At 38.3% G+C, this 20,218-nt stretch overlaps 1 protein-coding gene across 2 annotated transcripts in view; it reads right to left on the bottom strand.

Moving 5' to 3' along the window:
• Positions 1 to 20,218, bottom strand: part of arid4b (AT-rich interaction domain 4B) — a 178,053-nt gene that overhangs the window by 145,824 nt on the left and 12,011 nt on the right. For both annotated transcript variants that reach the window (XM_028820862.2, XM_051919364.1), the window contains exon 2: positions 14,078 to 14,137. In XM_028820862.2, the coding sequence (XP_028676695.1) occupies positions 14,078 to 14,089 (12 nt within the window). In that variant the 5' untranslated portion in view covers positions 14,090 to 14,137. The remainder of the gene's footprint in view (positions 1 to 14,077; positions 14,138 to 20,218) is intronic.

Genomic DNA, 20,218 nt, shown 5'->3' with positions numbered 1-20,218 from the left:
CGAAGTAAAAACCATATGTTTATATGGTTATTTTTATATATTTTAAGCCCTTATAAACTCTCCCACACTCTTATAAACATTTCCCGCACAGTTATACAGCATATTTTCTTAGATATTAGGTAAGATTCATTGAAATTATGTATGTAAAGACACTTTTATATACAGTAAAACCTAAATATTATTTTAAAGATATCGAGTGTCTCAGATATCACATACAGTGCATCCGGAAAGTATTCACAGCCCATCACTTTTTCCACATTTTGTTATGTTACAGCCTTATTCCAAAATGGATTAAATTCATTTTTTTCCTCAGAATTCTACACACAACACCCCATAATGACAACGTGAAAAAAGTTTACTTGAGATTTTTGCAAATTTATTAAAAATAAAAAAATTGAGAAAGCACATGTACATAAGTATTCACAGCCTTTGCCATGAAGCTCAAAATTGAGTTCAGGTGCATCCTGTTTCCCCTGATCATCCTTGAGATGTTTCTGCAGCTTAATTGGAGTCCACCTGTGGTAAATTCAGTTGATTGGACATGATTTGGAAAGGCACACACCTGACAATATAAGGTCCCACAGTTGACAGTTCATGTCAGTGCACAAATCAAGCATGAAGTCAAAGGAATTGTCTGTAGACCTCCGAGACAGGATTGTCTCGAAGCACAAATCTGGGGAAGGTTACAGAAAAATTTCTGCTGATTTGAAGTTCCCAATTAGCACATCATTCCGTACAAATAGATCAATTTTTACAAAAAATGGGATTGAAAACAAATCAAACCCCACCCCTGAAAAGGAGAGCATGGCCAAAGAAGTAACACTTAAAGCTTGTAAACATACCTAAATTGTTGAGTTTAATAGGGCAATAAAGACAAATGGAGAAGAAAAAGAAATGCGGAGATCATTATTTCTTCTTATTCTAAAATATTATTGATTAGATCCTGCCAGGTTTTGAAAAAGTTCTGTACAGATCCTCTGACTGAGAATTTGATTTTTTCCAATTTCAAATAATATAAAACATTGGTTTCCCACTGACTTATAAGAGGAGAGTTAGGATTCTTCCAATTTAACAAAATAAGTCTGTGTGCCAAAAGTCCTTCTCCACTTCAAATCCATCTGGAAGAACACCAAACACAGCTATTAATGGGTTAGGAGGGATTGTGACACCAAGGCTGTCTGAAAGGCACTTAAAAAGTTTGGTCCAAAATGATGTTAATTTGGTGCAGGCCCAAAACCTGTGACCCAGTGAGGCAGGAGCTTGGTTGCAGTGTTTGCAGGTTGGATCTTGCCCTGGAAATATTTTGGACAGTTTTAAGCAAGACAGATGAGCTCAATATATAATTTTGAGTTGAATAACTGTATGCTTTGCGCATACAGAGCTCGAGTGAATTCTCTGCATTGCTACCTTCCACTCCTTTTCTGATATATTAATTAAGAGATATTTTTTCCCACTGTCCTCTTGGATCTTTGAAAGGAAGAGACTCTAATAAAATTTTATATATTGCAGAAATGGTGTCTAAGTCCTTGAAATTGAGCAGTATTTTTTCCAGCATGGTGGAGGGTACGAGATGAGGAAAATCGGGCAGGTTCTGTTTAACAAAGTTTCTAATTTGAAAATAAAAGATTGTGAAAGAAATGTGTAGCTGGAAGGTTAAATTTGGAATGTAATTGTTCAAAGGATGCAAAGATACTGTCTATGTAAAGATCTCTGAGCAATTTAATCCCAAATCTTTTCCAGATATTAAAAACTAGATATGTTTGTGAGTGTTGAAAGAGGTGGTTCTCCTGCAGAGGTGCCACAGATAAAATATTTTCCATCTTAAAATGCTTTCTAAATTGGTTCCATGTTCTGAGTGAATGAAGCACAATTGGGTTATTAGTATATTTGTGATAACTTGCATTTATTGGGGTGCAGAGCCGGGAATATAAAGAAGTACTGCAGGATTTTACTTCTATTGCGGACCAAGCCTGTGTATGTTCATGTATTTGTGTCCAGGTTTTTATAGCTTGTATGTTTGCTGCCCAGTAATAAAACAGAAAATTAGGTAGAGCCATGCCACCTTCTTCCTTAGGTCTTTGTAGGGTCGTTCTTTGGATACGTGAATGTTTTGAGTTCCAAATAAATGAGGTTATGGTTGAATCCAATTGCTTAAAAATGATTTATTGATGTATATTGGAATGTTTTGAAATAAAAAAGACGCTTAGGAAGGATATTCATCTTAACAATGTTAATTCTTCCAGCAAGAGTGAGATGAAGGGTTCACCATCTATGCAAGTCTTGCTTAATTTTTTCCATACAATCAGCGAGATTTTGTTGATAAAGAGCTTTATGTTTACTTGTGATATTTACCCCTAGGTATTTAAACTGATCTGCTATGGTAAAAGGTAGGGTGTCCAATCTAATATTATATGCTTGAGAATTCACTGGAAAGAGTATACTTTTATTCAAAGTAATTCTGAGACCAGAGATCTTTTGAAATTCTGTAAGTGCTGTTAAAACTGCAGGCACAGTGTTTTCTGGGTCTGATATATATAAAAACCATATCATCTGCATATAGAGAACTTTTTTGTTCCAGTCCTTCTCTGATAATCCCCTTTACCTGATAAGAATTTCGACAGTGGACCGCCAGTGGTTCAATGGCGATTGCAAACAGCAGTGGTGACAAGGGGCATCCTTGTCTGGTGTCACGTTCTAGTTTAAAGTAGTCAGAACAAATGTTGTTAATACAAACTGAAGCTTTTGGCTTGGTATACACTAGTTTGATCCATGCACAAATATTTGGGCCAAACCCAAATTTCTCTAATGTAGTGAAAAGGTAGTTCCGTTCAATCATATCAAATGCTTTTTCTGCATCCAATGATAATTATATCTCTGGGGTGTTTGACTTTGCTGGTGAATATATTATATTAAACAGGCGTCGAGAATTGGAAGATAAGTGTTATCCTTTAATAAATCCAGTTTGATCCTGTGATATTACCGAAGGCAGCACTTTCTCCATCCTTCTAGCTATAATTTTTGAGAGTATCTTAAAATCATTATTCAGAAGTGAAGTTGGTCTGTATGATGCACATTGTAACAAGTCCTTACAGTAATCCCTCACTATATCGCGCTTCGACTCTCGCGGCTTCACTCTGTCGCGGATTTTATATGTAAGCATATTTAAATATATATCGCGGATTTTTTGCTGGTTCGCGGATTTCTGCGGACAATGGGTCTTTTAATTTCTGGTACATGCTTCCTCAGTTGGTTTGCCCAGTTGATTTCATACAAGGGACGCTATTGGCAGATGGCTGAGAAGCTACCCAACCAGAGCGCGTATTACATATTAAATAAAACTCCTCAAATATATTGTGAGCACGGGGGCTGTTCGCACCCCTAGAGGATACGGCCGCTCCTCAAAAAACGCTGAAAGATTACCTTCACATTGCTGCCATCCTTGCTGGGCTTACATGTGGCTGCTTTGTTAAGCGATATGCTTCCTGCACGGTGCTTCGCATACTTAAAAGATCAAACAGCACGTATTGATTTTTGATTGATTACTTTTCTCTCTCTCTTGGTCTGACATTCTCTGCTCCTGAAGGAGGGGGTGCGAGGAGGGGAGCTGTTCGCACCCCTAGACGATACGGACGTTCGTCTAAAAATGCTGAAAGATTATCTTCACATCGCTCCCTTCCGGCTTTGTCAAGCGACATGCTTCTCGCATGGTGCTTTGCATACTTCAAAGCTTGAACGGCACGTATTGATTTTTGATTGTTTGTTTTTCTTTGTCTCTCTCACTCTCTCTGACATTCTCTGCTCCTGACGGAGGGGGTGTGAGCAGAGGGGCTTTTCGCACACTGGCCTAGAGGATACGGACGCTCTTCTAAAAAATGCTGAAAGACTACCTTCACATTGCTCTCTTCCTTGCAGCTGGTTTGTCCGGTGGTGCTTCGCATACTTAAAAGCCAAACAGCCCTATTGATTTTTGATTGTTTGCTTTTTTCTCTCTCTCTCTCTCTGACATTCTCTGCTCCTGACGCGCACTCCTTTGAAGAGGAAGATATATTTGATTCTTTTAATTGTGAGACGGAACTGTCATCTCTGTCTTGTCATGGAGCACAGTTTAAACTTTTGAAAAAGAGACAAATGTTTGTTTGCAGTGTTTGAATAAAGTTCCTGTCTCTCTACAACCTCCTGTGTTTCTGTGCAAATCTGTGACCCAAGCGTGACAATATAAAAATAACCATATGAACATATGGTTTCTACTTCGCAGATTTTCACCTGTCGCGGGGGGTTCTGGAACGCAACCCCCGTGATCGAGGAGGGATTACTGTATTTTGTTTAGGAAAGACGTGATTAATGCTTGACGAAAGGTTTGAGGTAGAATTTGATTATCTCTAGCTTCTGTAAATGTTGCCAATTTGAGGGGAGTCAGCTGAGTGGAGAATTTCATATAAAATTCTACAGGGTAGCCATCAGGGCCTGCTGATTTCCCGCCTTGAAGTGACTTTATAGCATCTTGTAATTCTGATAGCGTCAGAGGTTTATCCAGTTCCTCAGCACTAAATGTATCACCACACAAACCTTGATGTGACTGAACTACGCTGCCCTTCTGAGACCTTATGGTCCTCAATATCTTGATACAGAACTAGCCAAACTAGATAAGTGAAAACAATCATCCATATTTTACACAAAGAGGTGACCTTCAATTTGTCTATTTGTAATCTGTGAATAGTGTCAACAAACAGATTTGTAAAAAAATTACTGTTGGTAATTGAGCTAAATGTCTATCAAATATCTGCAAGTATGGCAGAGACAGAATGTAGCCAAATTCCCAACGCTTCCTTGTACAGTCAGATTATACATCTGTACCCAATAAGGGAAAGGAATATTGTCACAGCAGAGAGGTCTCAGTTTCATGAAGAGTACTAGTACATTCTCTTATTTTATTTATTTTTTAATAAAGGAAATATAACATTATACTGTTCTTCATAGATCCAGTCAAAATCCAAGGATAAGAAACACTGCCGGAGCAATGTTTGATAGTAACACAGAAAACAAAAAAGATAAATTTGAACTTGGAAAGTTCTGCACTGCACTTACTTTATATTAGAGGTTTACTAGGGGGCTCCGCCCCCTGCTCGCTTCGCTCGCCAACCCCTGGCGTTGGGGCATGACAAAGAGTGAGATGTATGAATTAGATATAGAATAGTGTGCAGGTTTGGATGATGCCTATAGAAATAAAAAATAGAGTGTTTGGCATAGAGTAATGTTTTATTGGAATATTTCCAACATAAAGTTGTCCATGTCCAAAAACGAGTTCAGAGAAGTAGATGCCAACCTTGTCCATGGTTTGTCCTTGTGATTTGTTGATGGTCATGGCAAATGCAGGTTTAATGGGGAACTGTCGGTGTTTCAATGTAAAAGGTAATTCTAGGTCAGAACTCGTAAGGTCAATTCTAGGAATGAGAACAGTATTGTTAGCATGTGATCCTGTAAGAACTGTTGCTTGAATAACATTGTGTGTCATGGTGTTGACGACTAACCGTGTGCCATTGCATAAACCCTGTTTAGTGTTAAGGTTTCTTAATAGCATGATTATTGTTCTGTTTTTAAGGGTAAGGTTGTGTTGTGGTAATCCGGCCGGGTTAATAGTGTTCAAATATTCTAAGGGGAAATTCAGATGTTCATTGTCGTCATCAGAGTCAACTTTGTCAGAACTTAGAAAGAGCCGTGTCTCTCCAGGACGTAATGAAATGACCTGTGCATATTTGCGTTGTTGATTTGTTTCAGGGTGCACTGTTCCAATGCGATGCAATATTTGTCCACATATGCGAAAGCAGTATGGGCCATTGCCTTTTGGTGGCCTGATATGTACTCCGGTAGATGCAAAAGCAAATGAACTATTGTAGGATCTAATGCAGTTCATAAAGTTTTTACTTTCAGGCACATCGTTAGTTAGAAGCTTCTGTAGATATTCAGGATATGAATGTAAAGGAGGCAGTCTAATCTGCCCCTTTTGACAACAACGTGTAAATTCATTATTTGTATTGCCAGTTGTTTCTTCTGGGAAGTTAAGTGAATGACAATGATTGCAAATGACATTCATTAATCCCAATGAATTTTCCTCAATAGTGGACTCATTATTGAAGGCGTTGTTAGCCAACTGCCGTAAGCGTTTAGCAGGTGTCTGGCGTTGATGTCCGCGACGGGCAGGTTTTGCTTGTGGCGTTTGAGTGCCGCGTTGTTGCATGTCCATTATTTGTGATGCGCTATTTTGGATTTTTAATTGATTCGCCTCCGCTTTGCGAAAGGTCCGTTTCAGTCTACGTCGTGCATTGTTTGTATCGACCCTTGTCCGTTTTTGTATGTCAGTCACTTGAGCTTTCTGCTTTTGGAGTCTTGCTTGCTTGTTTTCTGGCAGTTCATATGCGCGTTGTACACGTCTGCGTTCATTTATTCTTTCTCTTCGCTCCCTTTTTTGTATGTCTGAGACGCGAGCTCTTTCGGTTTGAAATCGTGCTTGTTTCGATGCAGCACTTTGAGATGCGCGCTGTATGCGTCTACGTTCATTGTGTCTGTCCATTTGGGCACGTCTCTGTAACGGGGTTACTTGAGCTTTGCGTTTTTTGATCCGAGACATTTTTTCTCCCGAAGTTTCCGAAGCGCGTTGTATGCGCCGCCGTGTATTTTGTTGTTTCATTCTTGTTCGTGTGTTTGGTCCCATTATCCGATCCGAATCGTTTTGTACCCGTGACCGTGTATTCATGACTTGTTTGTTCCTCAGCCTGCGAAATATGGATAAGTAATAAGGAGGATCGCACTCACTGTTAATATGTAGCCTTTTCTGCAGTTGAATGGTTAATAGTGCTTTATTGTAAGGAGATCCACCTATGCTGACACCTATGCTGCCTAGTGTGAAGGTGTTGAGATGACATATGTTTAATATGGACGTTTCCTTTAGAAATGTGGCTTTGGGTGTCACTTCTTATTGATGTGGGGGGGGGTGGTGAGGATTGTTGTTGCGTGAGCGTCTTCTTTCTTTTTGTGTTCCAGGGGCTTGTTGAATCCCCCTCTTTGTGTGTGTCCCGTCCGTTGCTTGTAGGGTGTGTGGGGTGGTTTTGTGTTCTTTTTTTTTTTGTGTTCCAGGGGCTTGTTGAATCCCCCTCTTGGTGTGTGTCCCGTCCGGTGCCTGTAGGGGGGGGGGGGTGCCTTGCTGTTGTGCGCGAGCGTCTTTTTTTTTTTGTGTGCTAGTTTCGTGTGCAATGGGTTTCGTGCAGCGCTGTGCGGCGCCTGCATTTGACTACTTTTTTCTGTGCCTTTTCCTTTTTTCTGTGCTCGCGCCGGCTCATTTCTTTGACTCCTTTTTTCTGTGCTCACTCCTTTTTTCTGTGGTCTTGTCCGCCTCTCGCGGCCCCTCATCTGCCTCTCGCGGCCCCTCATTTCTTGTGGCGCCTGCGCAGTACGTCTTTTTGCGGCTACGGCCCATGGCCGGATGTCCCTGCGTCCATCCGGTTTAGCATTCTCGGTTAGTAATATGGATATGGTCAATATTGTTATGTGTACAAAGTACAGTGAAATTAAATTCTTACTTGGCATGTGCTAATAAACATGCAGCTCATCTTATCTTACTGCATTGGAAATATTTAATGTTAATATTTAAGATTACTTTAATAAATATCTTATAAAACATACAATTAAACTGTTCTATTTGCAAATGATTTGAATTTATTCTTCAGTCTTTTGATTTATAAATGTCTAATAATAACTATTAACTAATATTAAGCATAAAGTACATTTCCTTCATGAAAACTGAGTATTGTGGGAATATGGCATCATGAAGCCTGAATCACAATATGAATTGCAACGTGTCTGCTAATGTACTTAACTGTATCTCCTTTCAGATATTATATAAAACAACTCAGAATTTCACCCTCAATACTGATTTTTCTGTATAAATATTTTTCTAATAAAATTGTAATCCTAATAATAAAAATGACTGTAGATACAATACTGCATTTAATTATTTTGGAAATCCCATTTATTTTGCCCTTCAATGATAAAATGTTTAGGCATACTTGAATACATCTCTGCTGGCATTTATGTCTCCCAACTAGTCAAGTACTTGTACTGAGATGTATACTCACTAATTTTAAATGAATTTGGAAAGGCCAATTAGGCAAATGTGCACATCTTTGGGATGGGGGTGGGGATTACATAGTCAGAACCTCACTACACCAGGTACACATGACAATATTACACTATTACTACTGCTTCTACTTTTTGTTGGAACAAAACATAAAAGTTATTATTCCTTGGACTTTGTGTGGAACAATGCACTGTAAAGTAGTGGCATTTAAGTAACTCCCTGAATATTAGTAATGTGTGATAGAACACCCTTCATTTAATAAACGGTGGAAAGCAAAACAATTTGGGTGGAAAATGGCAGCTTAAAGTTTCCTTTATTTGTTAGCAACTGATATGTTTTCTCCTAAGTTGTCATTATAAAAATCCTCAGAAATCTAGGCTGACAGATGTTTAATTGAATGAAATTTGACAGCTTTCATATTCATACAAGAATATAAACTCAATTTACACAACATATGTTAAATGACAGCTGTAAACCACTACAGGTGCAATATCCTGGGTCAGCATTGTACAAAATGCAAGTCATCTTGACTGTCAAGATGTCTACCACATCTTGTTAAATATTACAGCTTTGCCAGACCTGTACATGAACAAAGCAAAGCAATGGGAGCAAATACAAAAAAGAGAAAACAAGCACATAAACCTTGACATACAGTGGGGCAAAAAAGTATTTAGTCAGCCACCAATTGTGCAAGTTCTCCCACTTAAAAAGATGAGAGAGGCCTGTAATTTTCATCATAGGTATACCTTAACTATGAGAGACAGACTGAGAAAAAAAATCCAGAAAATCACATTGTCTGATTTTTAAAGAATTTATTTGCAAATTATGGTGGAAAATAAGTATTTGGTCACCTACAAACAAGCAAGATTTCTGGCTCTCACAGACCTGTAACTTCTTCTGTAAGAGGCTCCTCTGTCCTCCACTCGTTACCTGTATTAATGGCACCTGTTTGAACTCGTTATCAATATAAAAGACACCTGTCCACAACCTCAAACAGTCACACTCCAAACTCCACTATGGCCAAGACCAAAGAGCTGTCAAAGGACACCAGAAACAAAATTGTAGACCTGCACCAGGCTGGGAAGACTGAATCTGCAATAGGTAAGCAGCTTGGTGTGAAGAAATCAACTGTGGGAGCAATTATTAGAAAATGGAAGACATACAAGACCACTGATAATCTCCCTTGATCTGGGGCTCCACGCAAGATCTCACCCCGTGGGGTCAAAATGATCACAAGACCGGTGAGCAAAAATCCCAGAACCACACGGGGGGACCTAGTGAATGACCTGCACAGAGCTGGGACCAAAGTAACAAAGGCTACCATCAGTAACACACTACGCCGCCAGGGACTCAAATCCTGCAGTGCCAGACATGTCCCCCTGCTTAAGCCAGTACATGTGCAGGCCCGTCTAAAGTTTGCTAGAGAGCATTTGGATGATCCAGAAGAGGATTGGGAGAATGTCATATGGTCAGATGAAAAAAACTCTACTTGTGTTTGGAGGAGAAAGAATGCTGAGTTGCATCCAAAGAACACCATACCTACTGTAAAGCATGGGGGTGGAAACATCATGATTTGGGGCTGTTTTTCTGAAAAGGGACCAGGACGACTGATCCATGTAAAGGAAAAAATGAATGGGGCCATGTATCGTCAGATTTTGAGTGAAAACCTCCTTCCATTAGCAAGGACATTGAAGATGAAACGTCGCTAGGTCTTTCAGCATAACAATGATCCCAAACACACCGCCCGGGTAATGAAGGAGTGGCTTCGTAAGAAGCATTTCAAGGTCCTGGAGTAGCCTAGCCAGTCTCCAGATCCAGAAAATCTTTGGAGGGAGTTGAAAGTCCGTGTTGCCCAGCGACAGCCCCAAAACATCACTGCTCTAGAGGAGATCTGCATGGAGGAATGGGCCAAAATACCAGCAACAGTGTGTGAAAACCTTGTGAAGACTTACAGAAAACGTTTGACCTCTGCCATTGCCAACAAAGGATATATAACAAAGTATTGAGATGAACTTTTGTTATTGACCAAATACTTTTTTTCCACCATAATTTGCAAATAAATTCTTCAAAAATCAGACAATGTGATTTTCTGGATTTTTTATTCTCATTTTGTCTCTCATAGTTGAGGTATACCTATGATGAAAATTACAGGCCTCTCTCATCTTTTTAAGTGGGAGAACTTGCACAATTGGTGGCTGACTAAATACTTTTTTGACCCACTGTATGTGGGCTCTGCATTACTTTTTGTTTCATTACTATACTAACATTTGACAAGAGCAAAAAAATGAGAAGTTGGAAAAATAAATTTCCTGACATTTGTTATTCTTCCCTTAAATGAATAGTCACACAAACTTTAAAAACAAACTTAAAAAAAAACTTAAAACTAGAAGAAAATTAACAATGTGTAACAGTCTAGTGCACGTTTTATTTTTTCAGCCAAATGTCACACATTAAAAGCAAAAGAATTTAAGACAAAAAGAAAATTTAATAATGAGACCAATAGATATCAACATGGAACCTATTAATTATTATACACGATCAGTATACATGATTACTACTATATTTGAACAATGCTAAATCTATTGATAGATAGATATAATTAACACATTACAAACAGATGTTACACGTGTGCATAAGTAAAGATGGACAGGCAATGGATGACCAGGGTTTTGCCTTCAACCCAAAACATTCAAACATGCATCACAGCTGCAAACTTATACTGCTAAAAGCAGGTTCAGAGAACATAAATGAATAAAGAAAAAAACAAATCAATAAAAAAACAAAAATTCTTAGAGCTATCAATTCTAGGATAATTTGCTATAAAACATGTATGAAATGACCTGTAATAGCAAGAGTTCACCACAATTCGGAAAAGAATGACATTATGCTTAATCTCCCAAAAAACTAAGAACAGCTATATACTGTAGTATTTATGTAAATATTTTACATCTCACCAGATACAGACCTATCCTCCACAAACCAACTAAACCTTTGCCATAGCACTTCGTTAGATCACAACTTTGAAGCAGCTTCAAAATTCATTACCGTGTAATCTTCTGCTAAGGTAAAAAATCACTTACAGGGTCAGGGAAATATCTGCTCCAGGTATTCCAAGTCAGAACTCTCACCAACTGCTCTTGATGTCACTGTTCTGCTGAACATTTAGTTGCCTTTAAAAGGACAAGTCCCCCAGACAGTATTCATTCTGTCAACTCTCTTAAACGATAGTGTGGGTTCAAACAATCCTACAAGGGTGATTGTGCTCTCTGGTGGACATGAAGTTTAGCCAACTCTGGCATTCCCTTCTCAAGTTTCTTCTCTATATGCCCTGAGGACCAGCCATCTTGCCACTATTTAGTCACCTGTCCTTTAGAATCCTCGGTCAAAATGACTTGCTTAGGCCTAGGTCACACTTCTTGTTTACTTGTGCAAATGTCTCTGCTTACTACCCTTTCAGGACACACAGCACACATTCAAAGGACAACAGCTTAAGCATGACTTCCACTGCTCCACTCTCTTTCCATCTTAGACCTTTTCTTTTGATAGTCTGTATCTCGTCGTCCCTTCTTGCAGTATCTTCACCCCTATCAACCTCATTCAAGCTGGGTACCACTTCATAAATTTAAAACTAGCCAGGGTCTTTCTTTTATTTTTTAAAATTGGATCACTATTTAATTTCTGTCAACCTCAATAAAATACGTATAATGTTAATCTTCATCCAGCCCTGCAAGCAGGTCCTCCAACTTGCAGGGAAAACGTGGGGGTTGGTGGCAGGATTGGCACTCCAGCTACTGTAAAATAACCTCACACTGTTCAGTGTGGTGCCAAGGTGTCACCCATTGCACAGCTGCACTCGGATCTCAATCCAGGTGGTTCACTGTGTGGTGGGTGCGGCAATGCGCTGTAATCAATCCGTATGCTCCCAACCTTAATGTACACTAACTAAAGATACTAATTTCACTTACCTGGGGAAGCAGTGATAATAAGATAAAAAAAAATAAAATGAAATAAAAATAAAATTAAAAAAAATAAAGTATACTTATTTTCCTAAAGAAACCTGAAAATAAAATCCATTTCACATTTCTTGAAAGAAACAGCTATTTTGACTAAAAATGTAATTTTCCAGAGTATGGGTAAGAGAATATTTAGTTCAAATCTCATGACAAGAGGACAGCGCAGACAGAAAAGTGTCCATTTCACCAGTGCCTTAACATAGTGGCAAAAAATGTACTTCAAAAAACACAACTGCCTGTTTGGTCAACTGCATACAAACAGCTAAACTTCTGCTGAAGCTAATATGTGAACTGTTTAAAAGGAAAATATTTCTGGATGGATAAATAAAATTATTTAAATTATTTCAATCAATTGATGAATGGAAAACTCAAACCTCTAAAATCCACAATGCATTTAATCAGTTAATTAAATTAGATTAGATAGACTTTATTAATCCCATAGGGAAATTCAGTTTTTCATTATTATTTTTATTGAATGAATACAAACCTAAATACATTAGGGATATAGATACTTACAGTTAACTGAACTCTAATAAAAACCCATTACCCAGCAATATGGCTTAAAATGACCAAACCTAACTAATTTGTTAAAGCAAACTAGATACAGTATTTATCTTATATCTAAATTAGAATAGATAGGGGAGCAACCTCTCTCACAAGTTCAAAATAATGATTGTTTCCTGCAGCTCTAATACACTATTATTATCACAGTAAACAGGTGTATTTATATATTTTATATATATATATATATATATATATATATATATATATATATATATATATATATATTCCACATATTTGTATGATTATAGCAATAAATGCCAGTCACATAAAAGTACAAAAGTATGTTTTTTACAGTTATGAATAGAACTTTTTGTGGAATAACTAAAATCATATTAAAAGCCAGAATTTCATTTGTGGCCATTGGGGTGTCAGGAACACTATCTAATTTATCTAACCAAGTGCATATACAAAATTTTGTCAATGACATTTTCTGTTCTGTACCTGAAAAATAAATACTGCCTAAGAACTATACCAAAAATCTAAAAAATTCAGACATTGTTAAAACAGTACCACCTGAATTAGTGAATTAAACCATTTGTTCAGTTTGTAACAAAACAACCATGCATTTCTTGATTATTCTGCTTACTGATGCAATAAATGCATGATTACTTCACACAAACCCTCAAAATGTGCAAGGTTTTCTCTTTTTCTTTACAAAACAAATGCACAGAAATATGCATTTAGACTCTAGTGCAGTCAAATATGCAGCTGCGTTCTAACCAGGTCCAAGCTTCTAGAGTGAATGCTGAAAAACTGAATTAAACATTCCAGTTTTTCACAAGCTTTTCAAAAACAATAAACTATCAAACCTTAAAAAACACCTAGTAAAACACAACCACATTTACTCCACTTCAGAAAAAAAAGAACAATTTAATTGGTGACAAGAAACCAGTAGGATTGATGACTGCAGCATCTTGCATCATGTTCTATATCTTTTTGACAAAAGAATACTTTCCTCCTGGCTAAAAACAATCTGCCAGATATGAAAGCAATAAAATATGACAGCATGGAAGCACCTGCTTTGACAAAATAACTTCACATGAGCTTTGATCTGTGCATGACACACCAAAAATCCATTACAAAATACAACATCCACCATCACTAAATACCAATCATTACAGAAATTTAAGTAAGAAAATCTTATTGAAACAGAATAAGTATTTCAGTTGCAAGGCATTCAGTTAGCTTTTAAGAAAACCACTATATTGCAGGCTACTTGCCTTTGTTATATTACAGAATTTCAAATCTCAGTTATAAAAGACCCCTTTCAGTAATATGTATGGATTAGTTATTTTTACTTTCTCAAAATTCCTATCAAAAGGACAATATCTGAACCACTAGAACAGCAAAATTATTCAAAATTAATTACCTTCATTTTCATTTAGACGGTTTCGCTCCCCTTGGGAGGACTGGAGGACCCAGCCTAAAACTAAAACAAAATTGTTTTTGTTAATGAGTTCAAAGTAGAACAGATTATTAAGGCTTATTTTTCTATCACTAATATAAGTCATTGTTGCATATAGGAATAAAGTAATACCATTAATAGCACAAACCTGACAACTATTCAAATGAGAAGCTTAAATAAAAGGTTATTCTAACTTGATTCCATACCACAGTTTAAACAAGAATATATTTTTCTTCATGTTAATTTAAGATACCACATACTATGCTAAAATGGATTTCATAATGAAAAACAGTTTAAGCAGGCATTCATTATTTAGTCATAACTGTAACAAACTATGTGTAAAATGGAAAAGTAAACGTATAATCAAACTTTATGATTACATTTTTTGATAAGTTTTTGTTTAAGCAAGTAGTATATACTGCACTTAAATTTAAACATTTACTTAGCTGAGGTATTTACCTGAAGTGACTTACAATCTCAAGAGCACACTACAATTGTTTCTGAATTTCACCAGCTGTAACATTGTGAGGATGAAAATGCCAGTCAATGTGGGCGACTAAACCAAAAAACACCTGCTTTGCACTCAAACATTAGGACACAATGCTTATATAACTATTATGATTTCATCTATTTTAACACAATAGAAATCCAAGCAATTCAAGTAAATTGCTTGAAGTCACACATCAGATACACAGTGTGATAGATGGCCGGGGATCTGGCCCCACCGAGAGGCCTGGAGAAGCAGGGGACCGGGAGAGAGACAATTCCCTTCCCCAGGACGCAAGAGGGCAGCCATCCTGGATTGTGTGGGAGCCATGGAACTGGAAGGCTCAACCATGTGGAGATCCGTGGCCAGGGGGCGCCCGAAGGACTATGGAGCCTCGGGCCGCAGCACTTCCGCCACACCAGGAAATGCTGCCAAACCAGGAAGCAGGTACACCCGGAGTGCTTCTCTGTGCCCATGCAGCACTTCCGCCACACCAGGAAGTGCTGCAGGGAAAGCATCAGGGAGTACCTGGAACACATCCGGCTGCATTATAAAAGGGGCCGCCTCACTCCATTCAGGGCGCCAGAGTCGGAAGGAGGACGACAAAGCTGCCCTGGGAGGAGTGGAGGAAAGAAGAGTGGAAGTATTGGGTGAATTTCTGTTTGGGGACTGTGTAAGACCAATGGGACACGGGGAACACGTGTCCCATGGCTGAAGAAAGTAAAGACTTTCTGCTTATTTAGCCCGTGCCTCTTGTGTCAGTCTGTGTCGGGTCAGCGCCAATATAGCGCCTTTATCACAACAGAACTAAAATAGAGCCATTTGCTTGTCAATGACCAGAGATGGATTGAAGTATTCCCGGTAATACCTTCACTTTTTGAAAGTCAGAGTGCGCACTAGAATGAGATACAGGATTCCATTGTTTTCATCTTCAAAATCTCTTTACTAACCTCCACCTGTATGACGTCATAACTCAAATTTTGCAGATCTATACAAATGTCACCACTTTCTTCGCATTTTTACTACAAAAATCTGATAAATCTGACTGAATTTAGCAACCTTTTATCAGATTTGGCTACAAATTATGATCGTGTAATATTGTTGGGGGAATTTAATATACACATTGATGTGGAAAATTTTACTTATTTGTTAAATTCAGTAGGATTTTGTCAGATTGTCAAAGGTCCAACTCATAATCATAACCACACCTTTAGATTTAATTATAACTTACAAAGTTGAAATTCAAAATTTAAATATTACTCCATTAACACTAGAATTACCAGAGCCTACGAAAAAACTCGTAGATCCGGCCCACCTTAAAACCGTTCTCACCTCTCTTTTGTCTTCTAAATGTGCCGATTAAGAGGAGCAGCGAGCAGCCGGCTATTCCATCCCCCACCGTCGCAGAACGTTCACTAAGTTTTCCCAGCTCATGCCTTGTTTGATTACCTGGGAGTGACTGAACTGCTGGAGTTTTAGAATAGCAATAATAGATTGCTATTTGGAATATATGCATTTCATGCGTGTTCCATTTCTACAGTAATCTGTGTAAACACATTGCTAAAACAGAAACTTTTTCATATTTTAGTAATAAATGTTACAAAATGTAGGCATAAACTATAGAATGTGTAAAGCCCGAGTTCCTAAGATCAAATAAACACTTCCACAAAAGCTTCACACACCATATAACAGCTTCCGTGGCGTAGCGCGCTAAGATTTGCCTCTCAGACCGAGTAGCTTTTCTCTGCCTCACAAACATGAGTTCAATTCCCCGCTGGGGATAAAGTGTTACTTCTTTTTTTTTCTTTTTAACCTCAAACGGACATAAAATTTGTAAATTGGTATGCACTGTCAGTTAATGAGATCGTTATATTTTCATGTGGGATGCTCCTTTTAAAATATTTTTTTAACAATTGAGACTGCAATTAACATGAACAACTGTCCTTATAACTTATTTTTTTCAAGATCCATAACACACAGACAGACAGAGCACTGCGTAATACAGAGACAGACAGGCAGAGATATACAAACAAACAGGGAAGGCACATGTACTGAAAGAAAAAAAAATCAACATGCACGTTGTTTCTGCAGCACTGAATAAGCTCACCCGCTCTAACATCACTCCTCCACGATCTGGCTCTCTAAGTAACAGCACAAGTACAGACGCAAACCAAGTGTAATCAAGAGTCCTGGTTCGATCCCCACTCACTCCTATATTTGCCGTTTTCAGTAGTAAGCTGCTCTTTTTGTTAATATTATACAGTACACACATGCACTTGATTTGTGTCTGTACTTGCGCTGTTACTTAGAGCAGTGCTCCGCAACCTTTTCTCACCTGCGACACACCAAATTTCTTCCTAGAATTCCGCGGCACATCAAAAGCCAAAATATATAGCAGTGGCGTAGCTAGGGCGGGGAGATGGAGGTGGGGGGGTTTGGGGGATTGGGGGTGCGGTCCGCTTCAAGCGCCAGCTATTTAGGGGGTCCAAACTACGGTAGTTTCCTTTTTTTTTTTTTTTTTTTTTTTTTTTTTGTTCCTTGAGGAGGCGCAAAAAAAAATTTCTTTCAGCTTTGGGGCGTCAAATTTTTCACCGCCCCGGGCAACATGATCTCCAGCTACGCCACTGGTATATAGATATTAATTTAATACACAAATTTTACAATAAATTTTCATTTTTTATTAAGTATACATTTATTATAAGTATACATACATAAAAACTACACTATATTTACTTTTATGCAATCTTAATAATTATTATAACATAATGACTGATTAATGTGATACCTGCGCTTGTTTCAATGAACACAAAAGTTTTATATTCGGCTCAATATTTGACAGCGCAACCCGAAGTTCTTGGTCAAGATCTTTTAAGCATGACCGCTTTTCATTTTTAATTAACACAAGAGTTGTTTGTCTTTTTTGGCGTAACTGGGATGGTTTGAATTTAGATGGCGATTTAGTTTACTGGGTGCCATTGCCTCGTTTGATAGCTGATCGCCGCAAATGATGCATTGTGGCTTTGGAGCCGTTTCGTCACCACACCACGAGAATCCATATCGAATGTAGTCTTCGTTGTACTTCCTTTTTACAATCTTCTTTGTTTTTTTTTTTTTGCAACACTTGTGCTGGGTTCTTCATCATCTGTAAGTGAAGACGAATCTTTTCCATGTAAAAATTTATCCATATTTAAAGGGGTATACTTTAAAACTAAATATGAATCACACGAAGAACGTTAACCATACACAATTCAGCAACACAACTAATAGTAATGAATGATAACTACTGTCGCAAGACGAGTGAATGCGACGTAGCACGACTAATACGTCGGCTTGAATTGAATCTATGTGAGGGCACGGAGCGCTCTGCCTATCAAAGCGTACTACGGAGTTGTCTGGCGACTACGTAGGGCCTACGTCATAGGCGACAGGCGCCAGGCGATGGGATTTATTATTTCAGAGAAATGACACATAAAATTATGAAACCTTTAAAAGGCTATTTACACGAATATTTCATTGCACGTATTCTCGTTATTGTGTTTCTAAGGAGGACCGTTGAAATATTATTTAGTTAAAAAATTGTCTAATTTGACCGGCGTCACACCTGTATCGGCTCAAGGCACACCAGTGTGCCGTGGCACACCGGTTGCGGAGCACTGACTTAGAGAGTCAGATCGGGGGAGGGGTGATGTTAGAGCGGGTGAGCTTATTCAGTGCTGCAGAAACAACGCACATGTTGATTTTGTTTTTCTTTCAGTACATGTGCCTTCCCTGTTTATTTGTATATCTCTGCCTGTCTGTCTCTGTATTACGCAGTGCTCTGTCTGTCTGTGTGTTATGGATCTTGAAAAAATAAGTTATAAGGATGGTTTGCCGACTTGGAGCACCACTGCCTTACTGTGCCACAGAGACGCGAGTTTGATTCCCAGCTTTGAAGAAAGTGTTTTTTTTTCCTCAAACGGACATTGAATTTATAAATTGGTATGCACTGTAAATCGTTAACTTTAAAATGTCAATCGCGGTTATTTCTGTTGATTAATTCATGCTTTTTTACTTAGAGTCAGAACAGGAGCTTTTTCAGCTTATTCAGCTTCTGATCTGACTCAAACAGCGCCAGTATAACTTCACACCCAACCTGACGCTGTTCGTTTTCAAATAATATTGCATTACTGTTTTCTGATTGGTACTATTCGCGTCATAAAATGATTTCTTCAAAACGTCACATATATTTGTCTCTTTCTTTTTTTAAAATGTGCGTTGTAGCACTCAGCAACTGGCCCCCTGCATGTTCTTGCCCACACTAAATAAGACCGCGCTATATGCAATCATCAGATTCAAATGTTAACAGTTATATAGCACAGAATGGAAATCAGCAGTTCTTAGCATTCCACCTACTGTAACTAGCTTTCTTTTTTCTTCGGTTATAGTCTTGAATAAAAGTGCACTTGTTTTGTTATACTTTTACATCAACATATGTTCCTGTGTTTGAGCTACATGGGCATGCTCAAAAAATACACGTATAATGCCACGAAAAGTGCATGCAGACACTTCAGTTCGCAAGCATTGGTACGACAATGCAGTCACAAGTACACTGCAGAGCTTTACCGCGTCTTTATGTGAAAACAGCATCAGATGGGGAGGGTCTGATGATTGCATATGCGCTGAAGTTACTGCTCTTTACTATGCTTTCCTCTGCATGTCCTGGAGTACAAAAGAAACAGCATACAGCAACACGTGGGGACTGGCAATACTGGGGAAAAAAACACGCGGTCGTATGTATCGTGATACACTGCAGAACTATAGCGCGTCTTTATGTAAAAACAGCAGTGTCAGGTGGGGGGCGGTAGGGATGGATCCTGAACGAGACTGAGACAATGAAAAGTGAATTTTAAAAAAATAAAGCTAACCTTTACAAATATCATAAATTACACCGGCTGTTACAGACTGAAATCAAATGTATCATTTTATTCTAAAATAGTGAAAATAAGAACACTTCTCAAATGGGAGTTGTGCAGGATCGAACTCATGACCTTCTGATTCCCAATCAGCGACTGATACTATTACGCCACGGAAGCAGTGATAGTTAATTCATGTCAATGTCTCACACTAAGGTGGGTTTTTTTGGCGGTGGCTTTTTTTTGTACCTTTTGTGAAAGTGTTTCTTTGATATTTGGACTTCAGGCTTCATACATTATATAGTTTATGCCTACATTTTGTCATTTGCTACTAGAATATTGTAAACCGTTTCTGTTTTAACAATGTGTTTACACAGATTACTGTAGAAATGCAACACATATGAAATGCGTGTGTTCCAAATAACAATCTTATTATTTCTACTCTAAAACTCCACTTCACTCCCAGATAATCAATCAAGGCATTAGCTGGGAAAAGCTTGTTTACGTTCTAAGTCGTTGGGGGGATGGAATAGCCGGCTGCTGGCAGCTTGTCTTTATCAGTACATTTAGATGACAAAAGACGCTGGCGGAGAGGTGAGAAAGGTTTTAAGAAGCGATTTAAGGTGGGCCGGATCTACGAGTTTTTTCATAGGCTCTGGTAATTCTAGTGTTAAATGAAATTATTTCTGATCACTACTTAATTATGTCTGATGTGGTTCTGCTTTT

The sequence above is a fragment of the Erpetoichthys calabaricus genome, chromosome 15, assembly GCF_900747795.2.
Source record: "Erpetoichthys calabaricus chromosome 15, fErpCal1.3, whole genome shotgun sequence".
Classification (NCBI taxonomy): domain Eukaryota; kingdom Metazoa; phylum Chordata; class Cladistia; order Polypteriformes; family Polypteridae; genus Erpetoichthys; species Erpetoichthys calabaricus.
This window is presented reverse-complemented; position numbering and strand designations above follow the sequence as displayed.